This window comes from Solanum tuberosum, unplaced genomic scaffold, assembly GCF_000226075.1.
Source record: "Solanum tuberosum cultivar DM 1-3 516 R44 unplaced genomic scaffold, SolTub_3.0 scf00091, whole genome shotgun sequence".
Taxonomy (NCBI): domain Eukaryota; kingdom Viridiplantae; phylum Streptophyta; class Magnoliopsida; order Solanales; family Solanaceae; genus Solanum; species Solanum tuberosum.
In genome coordinates, this window is record NW_006239016.1 from 35,421 (window position 1) to 54,962 (window position 19,542).

The following is a 19,542-nucleotide window of genomic DNA, read 5'->3' on the forward strand; positions in this document are numbered from 1 at the left end:
CCCCGCCCCTACCAGCCCCCACCCCCAAAAAAAAATTTAGTTTGTTTTTAAAAAATATTTTCAATTTCAACAATTATTTTCTACTCTAGTAAAAATAAAAGATATTTCTCAAAAAAAAAATTTATTCATAAATCAAACACAAAAAATCTTTTCCGAAAAATCTTTTCTACTCACCAACCAAACATGAGAAAATAAGTCAAAAATCAACTTGTTTTCCAAGAAAACATTTTCCTTCATACCAAACACACCCTAAAAGAAGTTTATTGGGAAAAGGTATAAATTCCCCTCTGAACTTGTGCTGAAAAGTCAGTTGCACGCTCAAACAATTGTGGCGACCTATTACACACCTAATCTTGTTCAAAGTGATATTAATACCCCTTTCGAAGACACACTCAGTTTTGTGAAAAAAAGGTGTTGTACATGCGTTTTCACACATAAATAATATTATTTAAAAAATTTAAAACCTTTTTCCTTGATATTTTCTTTAACTTTTGCAAAAAATTAAAAACTTGGGCATCTTCCTTCTCTCACGATACATATCTCTTTTTAAAATCTATTTCTTCTTTCTTCTCCATTGTTCATAAATTGAAGGAAAAGATATAAACTTGAAGAGAAAATAGGAGTCAATAAGTCGATTATGAAGTATAGAGATGTTGGCAGCGGTGATAAGCGATGGGTAACACCATTACGACCGATGAAACAAATAAAAAATTTAAGATATGTAAAATTCTTTTAAAATCTTGATAAGTATGTATGTAATTCATCAGTATTTTTTGTGTGTGTAATTGATTAATCAAATATGCTATTGATGATATGAGACATAGAAATAATATTGTGGTGGTTATTGGTAGTTCTCCGGCGAGAATAGAGAAGACAAAGATTGAGAAATCATTTTCCTCGGTGAACTTTTGAAAATTTTAGACAATATAATCATGAATTTTATGCATAAATGTCATAGAATTTTCATTAGAAATCATTATTTTTCTCATGAATCTTTTTCGGTGATCTTCTCCGGTGAATCCTCCGGCGAGTTCAAACGAAAAAATCATGAACTTTAAGTTGAAAATTATTGACTTTTCGATGAAAGTCATCATCTTCTCTACCCTTTCTATTTTTAATAGTTCATTTTTATGGGTAGAGTGTTGGATGTGCTTCCATCAAACAATCAATGGCGACAAATGCAGTGATTCCTTAAGAAGAAGAAGAAGAACTCAAAATAAAGAAAAATGAAAAAGCTTTAAAGAAATTGGGGCCACCAATAAAAAGATTAAAGAAAAGAAAAATGAAATAATTAATATATTAAAATTATAATACATAATTATATGACCAATAAAATAATGCTATGCGTTGAAATTCGTCATTTTAACATATAATTTTTTCTTCTCACGCACCTTAAAGAAGGTGAAGACACTCTCTTTGTCATGCACGTTCTAAGGGGGTATTAATATCACTTTGAATAAGATTAGGTGTGTAATAAGTTATCACAATAATTTGAGCGTGTAACTGACTTTTCGACACAAATTTAGGAGGAAATTTATGTCTTTTCCCAAGTTTATTTATTAATATGTGTGAGGAGATAAGTATAATAATTTTATTTTTATTATTTTTACGAAGTTACAAGATTTTTATTAATTTAAAAGCTGAGACATATAAATATTTCAATTCATATGATATTTTTATTTATTTCATTCCACATACCAAATTACCTGGAAAAAACAATTAAGTGCTTTGTCCTTCATGATTTTCTTTAGTTTATTACCAATAAATTATAAATATGCTTCTACAATTTTAATTTGGTTGGTGGAGTTTAGTCATATGATAATTATTTGGTAAAAAGAGATTCAATTAACCATCCTTAAAAAGCTGACTGATATATATACAAAGACAAAAATGAATCCGATAAAAAATTATTATTTTATTTGAATTTAAATAATATTTTGCTTATAATCTATATTTTGCATTAAAATATTCAACTCGGTAAAACTTAAATAATGTAGCTCTTGGTCCCAAGATTCTAAAACTCTAAATTTTAATAATTCATCGATAATAATTTATGTGCTATATTTTTTTTTAATCTGTCCCACAAGAAATTCATATTTTCATAATTGAAAAAAATAATTTAACTTTTTCTCTTTACCGTTAAATGATTAGATTCGTAAAAAAAAATCACATGAATTGAAATTAAAAAAAACAGTCATTTAAATGTGTTAATAATAAACAATAATACTCAAAGCTGATACGGTCCAACTAACTACTCCTATTTTTTTTATCAAATAAAAGCATATATGCATATGCATGTAAATCATATACGACAAAAGAATATATCATAACGTTTAATATATATGTACGGTACCCACTGCTAATTTTGGTTTTATATTCATCCATTGGATTTGGACTTAATTAGGCATTTGGGCGGCGGCATTATTACTTTCGTTATTTCCCTTACTTTAGAAATTTAAAATACAATAGACATGTAGGACGTTTATTGGCAATACACTTTTTTTTGTTTTAAAAAAATTAAAATTTGATAAGTTCCATGTTTTTCAGATTTTCTTAATTTTTGTCAACTTTCGCTGTTCAAATACTCCCTCCATTCCATATCAAGTTAATTTTTGAGGTGTTTCACACCCTTTAAGAAAAGTAGATTAAGACATAAATTGAACCTAGTTTTTCATTTTTACCCTTACTAATTATTATCAAATTTATGATTAAAATAACTAAATATTAATTTAATCACTAATTTCAATACTAACTAATGAAGGGTAAAATTGGAAGAATACTTTAAAAATAGTCTTGAAAACCGAACAATTAAGTTAATTTGAAAAATTAAAAATACCTCAAAAATTAACTTAATATGAAATGGAGGGAGTAATAAATACAGTTCAATCAAGTGAGTATTAATTACTCACTCTATTTTACATTAAATGAATTTGTGAGGTATTGCACACCTATTAAAAAAAAGAGAGGATATAAATCGATTACTACTTCCCATTTTTGCACTTTTATTTACTCTCAAATTATTCTTACATATATATATACATACAAAATTTAAAGTAAAAATCATAGATATGAATAATTAGCTCTCTTGAAATTATCACCTAGAAAATGTAAATAAGGGACAAAAAATAAAATAAAAATTCTAACAACTCTCTTCTCTAAAATTTTGAACAGTTCAATTATTTTTAACGTTAAAAAAATACCCAACAATATAAAATAGGGGGAGTAACTAGTTAGCACATCATATAAAAAAAACGGATATTTTTGTATCATTTTAAGAAGTTAATTAATGACATTAATCCAAGAGTAATTGATTAACAAATTTTCACTTTTCTTTGCCGGTTCAAACATATAAAAAAAATTATTTGAAAAATCACTCATTTTTTAACAATAAAAAATAAATACTAAAAGATTATTTATTTACAAACGAAAAAATCATGAACTTTAAGTTGAAAATTATTGACTTTTCGATGAAAGTCATCATCTTCTCTACCCTTTCTATTTTTAATAGTTCATTTTTATGGGTAGAGTGTTGGATGTGCTTCCATCAAACAATCAATGGCGACAAATGCAGTGATTCCTTAAGAAGAAGAAGAAGAACTCAAAATAAAGAAAAATGAAAAAGCTTTAAAGAAATTGGGGCCACCAATAAAAAGATTAAAGAAAAGAAAAATGAAATAATTAATATATTAAAATTATAATACATAATTATATGACCAATAAAATAATGCTATGCGTTGAAATTCGTCATTTTAACATATAATTTTTTCTTCTCACGCACCTTAAAGAAGGTGAAGACACTCTCTTTGTCATGCACGTTCTAAGGGGGTATTAATATCACTTTGAATAAGATTAGGTGTGTAATAAGTTATCACAATAATTTGAGCGTGTAACTGACTTTTCGACACAAATTTAGGAGGAAATTTATGTCTTTTCCCAAGTTTATTTATTAATATGTGTGAGGAGATAAGTATAATAATTTTATTTTTATTATTTTTACGAAGTTACAAGATTTTTATTAATTTAAAAGCTGAGACATATAAATATTTCAATTCATATGATATTTTTATTTATTTCATTCCACATACCAAATTACCTGGAAAAAACAATTAAGTGCTTTGTCCTTCATGATTTTCTTTAGTTTATTACCAATAAATTATAAATATGCTTCTACAATTTTAATTTGGTTGGTGGAGTTTAGTCATATGATAATTATTTGGTAAAAAGAGATTCAATTAACCATCCTTAAAAAGCTGACTGATATATATACAAAGACAAAAATGAATCCGATAAAAAATTATTATTTTATTTGAATTTAAATAATATTTTGCTTATAATCTATATTTTGCATTAAAATATTCAACTCGGTAAAACTTAAATAATGTAGCTCTTGGTCCCAAGATTCTAAAACTCTAAATTTTAATAATTCATCGATAATAATTTATGTGCTATATTTTTTTTTAATCTGTCCCACAAGAAATTCATATTTTCATAATTGAAAAAAATAATTTAACTTTTTCTCTTTACCGTTAAATGATTAGATTCGTAAAAAAAAATCACATGAATTGAAATTAAAAAAAACAGTCATTTAAATGTGTTAATAATAAACAATAATACTCAAAGCTGATACGGTCCAACTAACTACTCCTATTTTTTTTATCAAATAAAAGCATATATGCATATGCATGTAAATCATATACGACAAAAGAATATATCATAACGTTTAATATATATGTACGGTACCCACTGCTAATTTTGGTTTTATATTCATCCATTGGATTTGGACTTAATTAGGCATTTGGGCGGCGGCATTATTACTTTCGTTATTTCCCTTACTTTAGAAATTTAAAATACAATAGACATGTAGGACGTTTATTGGCAATACACTTTTTTTTGTTTTAAAAAAATTAAAATTTGATAAGTTCCATGTTTTTCAGATTTTCTTAATTTTTGTCAACTTTCGCTGTTCAAATACTCCCTCCATTCCATATCAAGTTAATTTTTGAGGTGTTTCACACCCTTTAAGAAAAGTAGATTAAGACATAAATTGAACCTAGTTTTTCATTTTTACCCTTACTAATTATTATCAAATTTATGATTAAAATAACTAAATATTAATTTAATCACTAATTTCAATACTAACTAATGAAGGGTAAAATTGGAAGAATACTTTAAAAATAGTCTTGAAAACCGAACAATTAAGTTAATTTGAAAAATTAAAAATACCTCAAAAATTAACTTAATATGAAATGGAGGGAGTAATAAATACAGTTCAATCAAGTGAGTATTAATTACTCACTCTATTTTACATTAAATGAATTTGTGAGGTATTGCACACCTATTAAAAAAAAGAGAGGATATAAATCGATTACTACTTCCCATTTTTGCACTTTTATTTACTCTCAAATTATTCTTACATATATATATACATACAAAATTTAAAGTAAAAATCATAGATATGAATAATTAGCTCTCTTGAAATTATCACCTAGAAAATGTAAATAAGGGACAAAAAATAAAATAAAAATTCTAACAACTCTCTTCTCTAAAATTTTGAACAGTTCAATTATTTTTAACGTTAAAAAAATACCCAACAATATAAAATAGGGGGAGTAACTAGTTAGCACATCATATAAAAAAAACGGATATTTTTGTATCATTTTAAGAAGTTAATTAATGACATTAATCCAAGAGTAATTGATTAACAAATTTTCACTTTTCTTTGCCGGTTCAAACATATAAAAAAAATTATTTGAAAAATCACTCATTTTTTAACAATAAAAAATAAATACTAAAAGATTATTTATTTACTTTAAACCACAGGAGTATCATTCTGTAAAACCAATTGTTTACTTTAATTAATAAAAAGATTTAGTTTGATGCAGTATAGCCAAATTTTTATACAGTTTGTCTTTTCTTTTGTTTGAGACAAGTTGTTGATAATTATCTTCACACCCGAACATGTTAATAAATACTAAGTCATACAAAGAGTTGTAAATAAAAGGAAAGATAAATATACAACTATTGAACCAATTTTTTTACAAATCAATTCAATTGGAAATTAAGGTTAGCTATTGGGTGTATATGCATACATAATAAATCATAAAAGAAAACAATTAATTAATAACATTTCATAATGAGCTTGTAAACAAACTCTATTCATTTCAAAGATAAATAGCTTTGCAATTTGAAAAATCAAATTGCAAATTTTAATTATTATCGGTTCAAGGCTGAGGTGTTTTAGGCCTTCACAATTTTTGACACCTCCAGAATTTTAAATAATAAATTTATTTTTTTTAAAAACAATATTGAAAATCATAAAAAATAAATTTATATAAAAATATTTCTATTTACTTTTTGGAAAAAAATATTTTAAAACTTTGAAGTAAACTACTCAATTTTTTCTGTAAATAAACAAAGTTTTTTTTAAAACATTCAATGCAATATATTGAAAGTACATGTCTTACATCTTATTAATTCTAGTTAATATTTATCATTATAAATAATAATAGTAATAATTACGTTACCATGTCAAGTGAAACTTCATGTCTTTTAAAAACAATAAGTTAAAAACATCATATAATTTTAGACTACTAATTTTATTGAGAATGTTAATTTAATCCCAGTGCAGAAACTGAAATGTCTAAATAAAGACTTTTCAAATTGAAACAGAGAAATATTTGATTACCTTAAAACTACTAGAAATAAGACTGCTCTAAAACATCATATAATTTTAGACAACTAATTTTATTGGAATGTTTGATGCATCTATATCTAGGTTTGGGCCAAACCTTAATCCATTACAAGCCCATCAATTCATTTATCTTCTAAAGACTATTTGAGCCTGGTGCCTTTTTACCTTGATAATCTATAAGAGGAAACAACACAAATCATTTAAGTATACGTTGTAATTATGTCAAGATACAGTGATTTCAATATTAATTTTTGTTTACTAGATACATGTATCTGACGGTTTTAGATACAATCTTAAATATATGTATATCAAATTAGGTGTAATTTGTTTTAAATACATTGTACCAAACTTGTTTCACATGTATTATGGATACACTGATTCTTTCACTCGCCACTCTCGCTATGTATATATATTTTATAATGTTCTAAGTTATACATTTATTATGTGTATGTGCATCCAATATCAGTTTCATGTATCTGTGTATCCACAATCAATTTCATCCAGTGTATCTCATATCAATTTCATCAGTGGTGTCATACTATCATTTATTTAGTATATACATATATATATATACGATGTCAAAGATTCTAGTATCAAATAATTGCAATAATACATTTATTAGTGTATTCGTGCATAGAAAGTGAGGAGGAGAGAGCAGAAACAAAGGGAGAGAGAGAAAGAAGGAGACAGCGAGGGGGAGAGAGGAAGAGGAGGAAAGATGAGTGGTTATGTAATTAGCTTAGAGTATATGTAATTATTTTAAAGTACGGAGAAATTTAATAAATTTAACAAGAATATTTATTTTTCCCTAATTTATATTAGACCCATAATTATCACTTATAAAATGATCACAATTCTCAACTCTCAAGAGTGGTTGAAAATAAGATTGATTAAGGATTGAAAAACTATATTCCTCCCGCCAAACATAAAGACATAACTAAAATGTCACAACTTAGACGTCGTAATTCTCTAAAGATAGGTAAAGTAAAATCTCTTTCTTAGTGATATCATTCGAGAAATTTAATGATTAAAAATGAGAAGAGCCAGAGCTTAATATCCTCTCATGATTTCACAATCATCTACTATTTCATTTACTTTTACTTATCAACTATATTAAAAATAGGTATTTACATTTACTTGAAAGTTCTAATATATATATTTTCATGTTTTACCCTTAATATTAATTATTCAAATTATTTTCAAACTTAAGTCTAAACATTAATTAATATGAGTGTATAATAAAATACTTATGTTAATTATTATTTCTTAACAGACATACAAAGTTCAAAGTAGATAAATAAAAGTAAACATGAAAATATTTATAGTGTCTGAAAAACCTCTACTAGTAGGTACTTAAAAATTAAAACCCCTAAAGAGACTCTCATAGCTTTGAAAGGTTAGGAAAATTAATTAGCTAATTAATCAAATATATACAGCAACATATTTGTGTTGTCTCTATTAATACAACAACATATATTATAATTTGATATCTTAAACCTAACCTCTGACCTTAATTTTTTTAAACTTCCAAAATTGGGTAGACATAGCACAAGATCTGGAACAACTACTTAAAGACTTTCATCGTACATTCTCTGAATCTGTCGTTTTTATAAACGTAAGCAACAAAATTATATAGTTTATTAAATAAAGAACAAGTGATTAATAAAAATATATAACTAACACCATGATTAAGACTTGATGAGCAAAGCAATTAAATGTACATGGTCATTTTTTATTTATTTTTTTAGTTGTCATTTACGGCTCTATAGAATTCAAGAAGACGATCTTGGAATTAATTTGTCTTAAACTCTGTCGAAAATTGCTATATGAAATTAATCTGTGAAGAGGAAAATAGAAAATGATCTCGACATTTTCTTTAATTCTTTGCTCTTTTTATTTTTTTATTTTTTACTATACACATCATATATGGATTAAAATTATTCAATAGTACATATATAGAGTTCAAGTCAAGAACAATAGAGTGCAATTGGTATTATAATATCCGATCTATTATGTTTGAACTTAACTTTAATTTCTGAAAAATCTATGCATATATGTGATTGTCGAAGGACAAAAGTTAAATACCAACCCATATAAAGAGAAAAATGTGCGATTTTATGAAGGGAAAAAACGCATTATTTATGTGTGTTTTTTTTTCAATTTTATGAAATAATTTAGATGAGTCTAACACTCTGTTTGGATCATTGTTACCCATTGTATTGTATTGTTACTATACCTACAATGTTTGTTTTGATTGTTACTTAAAATGTATTGTATTGTTAAATTTCGTTGTTACGTAACAATGAAAACCCCCATTTTATGGAACAACCGATTTGGTGTGTTCCATTGTTACTTAATTTCTTTTGCCAATTATATCTTTACATAATATTTCATAATACTATTTTACCCTTTACCTTATATTATTTAATTCTAGTCAAACCTCCTACCCTATAATAATTAAGCATATTTTAGTAAATTTATAAATTACAATGCAGTACGATACAGTCAAGCCAAACAATAAAAATGTTATTAAACAGTAACAAACAATACAATCTAGGCAAACATTGTATCTATCATACAGTACAGTACAATAAAGTACAATACAATACAATACATTATGAAACAATGGGTAACAATGATCCAAACAGAATGTAATGGTTAATCCAAGTCGAATTTAGATGGGCTTGGAACCTTATCCCATTTGGATCTCTTGCATTTGAACTCGCAATATAGGCCAATGGGCCTCAACTAGAATTGGATCAATACGGCCCATATCTCTTTCAGTTGGGGAAAATTACGGGACAATGCCTTAGCGACATCTAGTTTATGAAAGGAAAAATTACCCGATATATATTATGTAATTAAGCCAGAGTATGTATTACAACGTTCGTGTTAGGACTAGTAATATCAACTTTTAAATATGTCATTTATTTAATTTTTTCTTTATGAAATATGTAAACACTGTAAAGGTAGTATATATAACATATACCATCGAAGTATATAGGTACCTCTGGGCGTGAGGTGGGGTGCTAAAAAATGAACCTTTCATCTAACTCAACCCAAAAGTTAGTTCATGAGGAGAAGATTATTCAAGGTCATATAAAGAGACTAAACTCTTTAACACCCCACCTCATGTTCAGGGCTGAACATCTGGAACATGGACAATTCAATATAGGGCCGGGTCATATAAGGAAAACGGACTCTTCAACACCGCACCTCAAGCTCAGGTTTTGACATATGGAGTGTGGACAATAGACCAACATTGATAAATAATAATTGAAATGATCTTTGATATCATGTAAAATAAGCCTATTCAACTCAAATAATTAACTCACGAGAAAAGAACTGCTCAAACTATATAAGGAATCACACATTTCTTTTTCATCTGATGACGTGATACTCTTCAATGTACAATAATTAAAATAAATAGAGCCTTCAGAACCATTGAAAGGTTAATTAACTACAGAGTCATCCTATAGGAAGTGTCGACAGAATGTCTAATTGATTCTCAATAATGGAAGTTTTTGTCAATTGAGAAAAAATAATTAATCGCAAACACATGTTGAATTTTTTTGTTAACTTTTCTCAATAAGTTTCAATTATGGATCATAAAAATAATAACAAAATAAAAAAGGTCTCAATTATGGAAGTTTTGTCAATTGAAATAAATAAATAAATAAAGGGAACTACAATAAAAATATAATGAGATCATATTTTCAATTCACACGATAATGAAGCAAACAACTTGTTGGTTTTTTCTAATAACATATCTCAATAATAGGTGAAGGTAAGATGTATAATTAATAGCTTGTTTAGCTCTTCATAGAATTGCAAGTTGCCTTGAATTATTAAGTATTATTTCTTTTAACTAAATAAGCAAAAGTTGTGACTCCATTAATGGAGATTGCATAAACCCTATAGAATATAGATGAAATGATTAGCAATTTGGAGATGATGAGCTATATATGCATATTATATCTTGGTCAACTTAATTACTAAAAGTTTAGTCCTGGTTTGTTAATTGGTAAAAATTCAATATAATTGACACAACTCACACATAATAGTTTTTTCTTAATTAATAATTTTTCATCCGGATCTGGTATCCATAATAATGGGGCCTAAATAAATCTGAATTCACGAATTATAGGGTTCATTTCTAGGGGTAGCGTCCCAAAAATATTTTATCCATTCTCATGCACTCTAACCCGATATCTTTAATTAAGTTTAAGAAAATCTCGACAATTCCACCACAATTCATATTGATATCGGCATCATAGGTTGTGACTGTGTTTTGGATAATATTCCTTTATTATATTGCACTGTCCACAATGTGGTCATGCATGTAAGTTATTTGATGATCAAGCAAAAACAGAAAAGTGAAAATACATAAGTTGTCCCTAAAATTTATTTGAAAAAAAATCATTTATACAATTTTATTTTATGGGCAATCTATTACACAGCAGTCAATATTTTTATTGTTGGACTTCAACCTGTAGAAATGTATATATAATGAAAATTGTCTTTCAATTCTATTGAATGATTTAATGATTCAAATGTTGATACAATTTAGGTTTCTCATACGATGATACACTCAAATGAAATTTAATTTCAATATAGAAATATAATAACATGATCAGTAAAATCTCACAAATAAAGCCTGAAAGGATTCCTAGCTTTTGAGAATTAAATTAAGAGGTTATTTCCAAAAAAAATCGATTAAAAAAAAATGGACTCTCAATATGAAGTGGTTTAACGCTTTTTACTGGGAAAGAATCGAAAAAAACATCTCACATAATTGTACAAGCAACAATTTATTTTCTTTTGAGATTATGAAGACATATTAGTTATTACCATAACCTTTGATTCATGTGGACCCTAATTGATTATTAATGATTCATTACTTATGACTTTATATAACATAAGCTATATATATATATATATGCGATTTAATTAATATGATATTTGTTTGATTAAGAAACAAAACAAACAACAAGAAGAAAAGTACGGTATGTATACGGATTGTTTTATTCATGATTTGATTTCTCTTTATTCTTTTGTCTCATTTAAATAAACAATGTATTATCAATATTAATCATGTCCTCTAGTGTAGGTAAGATTTTTCTTTGACACGTCAATTTGGCTTATAAGAAAAAATTGGGAAAAATAATACAATGTGTATAGTAATTCAAATTATTCAATTATAAGAGTCATAGTTAAAAAAAACATACATATTATTTATCTATCATTATATATAGATATATATTTTTAAAATGTAGATAATAATATAGATACCATATATTCATAGATTTGATTAATTGAGACACAATCGAACTTTTAAGGCCTTTTTTAAATTTTATAATATCGAGGTGTTAAATGATTTTATATGTTGATAAAAGCTCTCGTAAAAAAGTGAAATCGAAAAGAAAAAGATAAATTAAATCATCTATAGTTTAGGGAGCTTCAAAGGACACAAGTACACACCATCTATGAAAGTTGACTTATTTTTTTTATTTTCATATAGTTTAGGAATAATGTCATTTCAAATCGTTATCATACAAAAGAAAAAAGAAAACTATATAGAGATGTCGTCAGCTTATTTTGGGTCAACTGCTTATTCGTTAAAAAATAAAATAAAAATTAAAAATCAAAGGAACACTTGTTTATTTCAAATGTTAATAAGTCATCTTTTAGTCGCGGTTTTAAAATTTGATTTTATATAAGATAATTTGTTAATATATGACAAGTCTTCAAAAGATATTTATTCACATTAGTCTTTTATCCATTTTTTAATAAATTTGTATAAAAAACTATAATATGGGGTATATTTTATGAGAAATTCACAAAATTATGATTTTTTTTCCATCAAAGTCATATAACTATTATTTTTAAAGAAAAAATTCATCCTACTAACATGAAAATCACAATTACGAAAAAATTTAATTTTTTGATGAGTGATAATTTTTTCTCTACATTTTATCTCCTTTTATATTTTTAATGACCTTATAAATACACCCAATTAAAAAAAACTACCCAATTAAAACTATCCAAATTTTGGAAAGTGTAGGTAATATAATATAATATATATTGACACCTAAAATTGTGAATTCTGAACCTAAAGCATGTATAGACATCTTATATTGTCGAAGTGAAATTTAGGTGGACTACATTTTTAAGCATGTCAGTCTAGACGCTTTATCTTTTACGTTCATTCGTCTTTATAATCAATCCCCCGTCAGAGACACCACGTTAATTACCTAACGATAATTTGCAATAAGCTTCAATTGCATCAAAGTCACTATCTTAATTATATACAAGCTAATTTTTGCACTAAGATGGATAGGATAAAAGTAGAAATCCAAATTCTAGAGCTTAAAAAATATTCCTCATGTGAACATCAATTACAGCTAACTTTTGCATCGATTGAAAGGACATTAGACTTTGCAATTATTTGTGGAAAAAAACGTTTTTTTTAAGATAAAAAACTGAATGCTTAGTTCGTCAATCTATTAGTATGAGTTCAATAGCTGTTGAACTGCTCAGGGAAAAGGACATGGAAGAAAAAACGAACCAAGGTATGACATACTTGAGTTTACTAGTTGAGTAAGATAGACTTTTTTATATCATCGAGGGTCGTATAGGGATGGAGTACGATTTTTTTAGTAAAGGTTTTGACTTTGAGTCCTAAAATGAAAAAAATAAATCCGGGAAGAGATTATTTTTTTTAATAGTTTTACATAGCCTGAATCTGAATTAATCAAAAGAATAATATTGATAAATTATTCCTTAATTAATGCCTTTAAATGTATATATTTTTTAAAACTGTGTCATACATCAATAATAAAATTCATTTATATTGAACTACAAAAGTAAAACATTATGGGGTGGAATGTGGTGGTAACCAGACATACAGGGTGCTTGGGGTGAAATGGTCAAGGGATGAGAATTGACGTTGGACGGGTGAAGAAGAAAATACAATGAACTTGCATGTCATTGAAACTAAATTTCCGTAAAACCATATTATAAGTTATTTAATCTTTAATATTTTCTCATAGTTATTGATGAAACCTTCTTCTAATGCCATATTCTTTGGAATCTATTTTCAGAATAGATAAAATAAGAGATAAAGAATATCGTATACAAGAGTCATCATCTACACAATAGATAAGCACAAACGAGTCCTAATAACATATACTCCTATAAAAAAAAAAGGTAATATATTTACCAATATATAATTGCATTTGAAGCATGGACAATTTCAAATTGGGAATAAACTAAACACAGAAATAATTACATATAAACTTGCTCATTGTTCCCTGTTCAATTTGTTAAGATGTAGAATCATGACATATATGTAGGTAAAATAATTTCAAATTAGACTAGTTTTTTTCCTCGTAAATTTGGAGGGATAGTACAAATTAACTAATTTACTATCTGAATAGAAGAAAATAATTCTATAAAGATTTCATTGCTATTATTTTACTGTATAGTAGTAAAATAACTTTTCTTTGAATTTATTTAAAGACATGCTCACACATCCCAGTTTACTAATATCTATAGATTTAAATAATAAATTAAATAGACGTGGATAACCGACCGAATTCATCCTTATTTTTGTATTTATTTAATTATCTAAAATCTTTAGATTACTATAGTATATATAGATTTGTCCATTCGAATAGCTGAAAAAAACTGGAATATAATTAACAATAATTTTTTTCTAATTTTGAATGAGCAATCAGTGAGCTTGCATCTCATCATAGATATGCAATCAACATGTTAATCAAATTAAAGATTATTCCAATAATGTTGTCAAACATTCCCTTATCTGTCTCCTACCCATCCATCTGATCATCATGTCTAGGACTTATAATGGTGCCTTTTTTTTTCCGTTTTCCACCCATTGTCTAATACTCATATTGAGGGTTGATTAATATGAATTCGTATTATCAATATGGGTTGTGGTGCACAGGTGAGAGTGCTTCACCCTTAATCAGAGGTCTCGGGTTCAAGCCCTGGGTATGGAGAAAATCATGTTGGGAGCGCCGCCCCCGAATGGACCCTGCAGTGCGCGATCCGAATTTAATCGAAGCTCTAATGTGGGCTTCGAACACCGAGTGAAAAGCCAAAAAAATAATAAAATATGAATTCGTATTGTGTAAGACCGAGAATACTTCTAACATAATTTTTTCCATACTCCAAGCTAGAAATTAAGACATATGATGAATGATTAAGAAGTCATATCTATCCCATTAACATCCTCCTTGATTTTTTTATTTTTATTTTTTTGGCTTTGCTGATAAGAGAGAGGACTATTCAATAAAAATTGAATCTTGTGAAACATATTCTATAAGAGAACGAAATGATAATATACTATAATTAATTAATTAAGTGTGTCATCCCACTTGATTTCCAACAATATTACCAGGTCATACGTCTTAAATTAAAGAGCCTAGTAAATTATTTAATTACCCTAAACATATAACTTTAGGACCTTCTCAAAAGCTATAAGGTAAAATAACATGATATCTTTTTAATTAATTAATTTTAAAAAAGATGATAATAGTTTCTGTCTCCATCTCCTAAGCATACGCTAATTATAATATTAGCAAACTGTGTGCCAGTCTGCCATTTGACCTTGGAACTAGTTGTTGGAGATCTCTCTGAATATAATTAATTAATTAATTAATTAATTAAGGAATTACGTTATTAAGAAGACTAATTGTGTAATAATATCTCTAAGAAATATGTTATCATTTCATCCAATACACCGCGTAGTTAATTTGACTGCCAAGTAAACCAACCATTTTGTAAGCGGCAATTAGTGCTTTGTCTACACTTGCCTTTTGTGTTAGTTTAAAAGTTCTAATTAATACTCCATTTGTTCCTAATTATTTGCCCACTTTTGAATTGACATACTTATTAAGAAAACAATTATTGACATATTGAGTTTACCATTTTATGCCTATTAATTTTGAAGTAGATGAATTAAAAATTTAAGATTTTACAAAAAGTTCTACATTTTTCAAAGTAATTAATTGAGGATATAATAGGTAAAAAAAATTGTCCTTTCTTGATTTGTCAAAATCGACAAATAATTAGGAACAACTAAAAAAAAGTGGACAAAATAAATAGGGATGGAGGGAGAGTGAGTATACTTTAATTTTAATTAACGGTAGAAAATGGAGATTAATATGAGCCATTCTTTTTTATATCACTTTTCCTACCTTGTTGGATGGATATGCTTCGAGGAAAAGGCAAAGATAAAAATATCCACATGCCCAAATTTAATGGAGATAGATTCTACTAAATTCAATGTATGAAAATTAGATCTTTTCAACCCATATTAAAAATAAATAATGTTACATATTTTTCTTTCTCACTCGGGTATGGAGCCCACATAGAAGTCTAACTATATTCAGATCACGCATTGTAAGGCTCATATTGGGAGGTGGCACTCTCAGATTTTCTTCATATTCAGGACTTGAACTCGAGATATCTGATTAAAGGTAAAATACTCATATCACTATACCACAACCTATGTTGGTATATTTTGTTACTGTTACTACTGTACTTCTTTAGGTCTTAGATTATAGAGTGGCGGCTACACTAAGTAAGGAAGGAAAAAGAGCGCAGAACAGAACAACTCCTAATTTTTTTAAGCTTCGCCATTGTGTGCTATTGAAGCCATGAAAGCAGATAAGGCCGAAACATTGAAGACCCTCGTGCTTCATAATTAATTATATATAACTATCTATTACTACAAAGAAAATACTAGATTATATCAAGGGAGAGGAAAAGGGGAAATAGAAGGGAATCGCATATGAAATTGAACTCTCATCAATAAAATAAAAATTTAGGTAATAATTAATTAGATTACTAAGATTCTTCGTTATGTCCTTTATATTTGTCACTTTTTAGCTTTGAGAAAAAATTGAAACCAAAATATTTGGCAGACATATTAATTTGTTTATGTAGTAGGTCTGCAGCAATCATATCCTTCTGGACTTTGGTGACAAAGCCAAAATGTCTCGAGATCACAGCTAACTTAACTTAAGCCTTTTTTCTTCCCTTCAAAAGTATTGAAAAAACATATTAATTACTTTTTGCTTCTCGAAAAAGAAACGAAGAAATTAAGAACGTACATCTCACTGCTCACAGAATCACAGTATGAAATTAACATGCACAACTTGCAAATAATTCAAGTTGACAATTAAGAAAGAGAGAAAGCCTGGAAGAAGTTGTAAACATATCCTGATAAAATGGTAACTCACGTGTTACATTAGATTAACTTAATTACACTGCATGTGTAAAATATCTAAATTTACATTAACGAAAAAATGTCTGTTATTCATATGATTAACTCTTGAACGCGTTTAACAGATTTTTTAGCTTCCCCATTGAATACATTATCAGTGTATAATGACTTAAATTCCTGGCTAAGTAGTTGTCAAGTATGATTTAGTGGCCTAAATAAGAAAATTAATTAATCCTTCAAATTATTGCAAAATTAAGACTTGTTCAACACTTGTGCATTATGTCAAAAGAGGTAACGTTTACATATGGAATAAAGTATAAACTAAGATATTAATAAAGAATGGTGAGTGAACCTTTGGTATATACCATAAGGGTTAACACTATTCATATATATTCAGATGCGGCGGAATGGATTCCCTTATCAAATATTTAAATATTCTAAATACCCATTCGGAATCACCAATTACTTCCCCTAATTACAAATTGTCAACTCTTTAATTCCTATATAAGCATACCTTTCTCAAACTAATACACATCAATTTTTACATCTTAACACATTTTAATCAATCTTTTATAAAAATTAATCAGTTATTTCCTTAATCAAAGAAATGGCTGATGTAGAAGGATCACCGGGGAGTTCTATGCATGGAGTCACCGGAAGAGAGCCCGTTCTCGCTTTCTCGGTGGCTTCTCCGATGGTGCCTACTGACACCACCGCCAAGTTTTCAGTACCGGTGGATACTGAACACAAGGCAAAACAATTTAAATTTTATTCGTTTTCAAAGCCTCATGGCCTAACGTTCCAGCTCTCCTGGATTTCTTTTTTTACTTGTTTCGTTTCGACTTTTGCTGCTGCACCTTTAGTCCCTATTATTAGGGACAACCTTAATTTGACTAAAATGGATGTTGGTAACGCTGGGGTTGCTTCCGTTTCCGGAAGTATTTTGTCTAGGCTTGCTATGGGTGCGGTTTGTGATTTGTTGGGTCCCAGGTATGGGTGTGCTTTTCTTATCATGTTGTCTGCCCCAACTGTTTTTTGTATGTCCTTTGTTTCGTCCGCTGGTGGCTACGTAGCTGTCCGGTTCATGATTGGGTTTTCACTAGCCACATTCGTATCGTGTCAATATTGGATGAGTACTATGTTTAATAGTAAGATAATTGGGCTAGTGAACGGAACAGCTGCCGGATGGGGTAATATGGGTGGCGGTGCAACTCAACTCATCATGCCACTTCTTTATGACATAATTCGAAGGGCGGGTGCTACTCCGTTCACTGCTTGGAGAATTGCATTTTTTATTCCTGGATGGCTTCATGTGGTCATGGGTATTTTAGTGTTGACTCTTGGCCAAGATTTACCTGACGGAAATCGTGGCGATTTACAGAAGACGGGTACTGTTTCTAAAGATAAATTCGGTAACGTAAGTGCAAATTACACCCCCAAGAATTAATAATATACTTCTCTGACGTTTGTTATTTTGCTAATTCTATATGGTGTTTGTTAATTTCAGATATTGTGGTATGCTGCAACAAACTACAGGACATGGATCTTTGTTCTTCTCTACGGATACTCTATGGGAGTTGAACTGTCTACGGACAACGTCATTGCTGAGTACTTCTTCGACAGGTTTGATTTAAATTGTTAGTTATAGTATAGGAATTCAAAAATTCGAACCTTAAGTACTTAGACCTAATTAAATTTGTGCAGATTTGATCTAAAGCTTCAAACAGCGGGAATCATTGCAGCGACATTTGGTATGGCTAACCTTTTAGCTCGTCCATTTGGAGGATTTTCTTCTGATTATGCAGCCGAGAAATTTGGTATGAGAGGGAGACTTTGGGTTTTATGGATTTTACAAACACTTGGAGGAGTATTTTGTGTTCTTTTGGGTCGTTCAAATTCCCTACCACTTGCCGTAACATTCATGATCCTTTTCTCAATCGGAGCTCAAGCCGCTTGTGGTGCAACTTTCGGTATTATTCCCTTCATTTCTCGACGATCATTAGGAATTATATCTGGAATGACTGGGGCAGGTGGAAATTTTGGTTCTGGATTGACACAATTGTTGTTTTTCACAAGCTCAAAGTACTCAACAGCGACAGGGCTAACTTACATGGGACTCATGATCATAGGATGCACTCTTCCTGTTACATTTTGTCATTTCCCACAATGGGGAAGCATGTTTTTCCCACCAACAAAAGATCCAATCAAGGGAAGTGAAGAACATTATTATACTTCAGAGTATACCGAGGCCGAGAGGCAAAAAGGTATGCACCAAAATGCCTTGAAATTTGCCGAAAATTGCCGATCGGAGCGTGGCAAGCGTGTTGGGTCCGCACCGACTCCACCAAATTTGACACCAAATCGCGTTTGATGATCTTTCTAAGGGATTGATGATCGTGAATCTCTGATTTAATTAAAGGTTCAATGTACTGAGTCGTCTCAATAAGCAAAATCTATCCTGATTTTTCTTTTTCTTATTTTCTTTTTTCTTTTTTGTTTTTTATTGATGTTGCTTGTTGATCTTTCGAGACAAATACCTTGAATCCACTAAGGTGTATGCTTTTTTTTTAATGAAGTATATAGAATATATTACTCA

The 19,542-nt window shown here is 28.5% G+C and overlaps 1 protein-coding gene across 1 annotated transcript; it reads left to right on the forward strand.

The window, feature by feature from the left end:
* The first annotated feature begins 17,497 nt into the window (after positions 1-17,497).
* On the forward strand, positions 17,498-19,542 carry LOC102588458 (high affinity nitrate transporter 2.4-like). The gene is made up of 3 exons (XM_006347131.2): positions 17,498-18,363; positions 18,454-18,569; positions 18,651-19,542. The coding sequence occupies exons 1-3, from the start codon at positions 17,554-17,556 to the stop codon at positions 19,315-19,317; spliced, it is 1,593 nt and encodes a 530-aa protein (XP_006347193.1). The 5' UTR covers positions 17,498-17,553; the 3' UTR covers positions 19,318-19,542.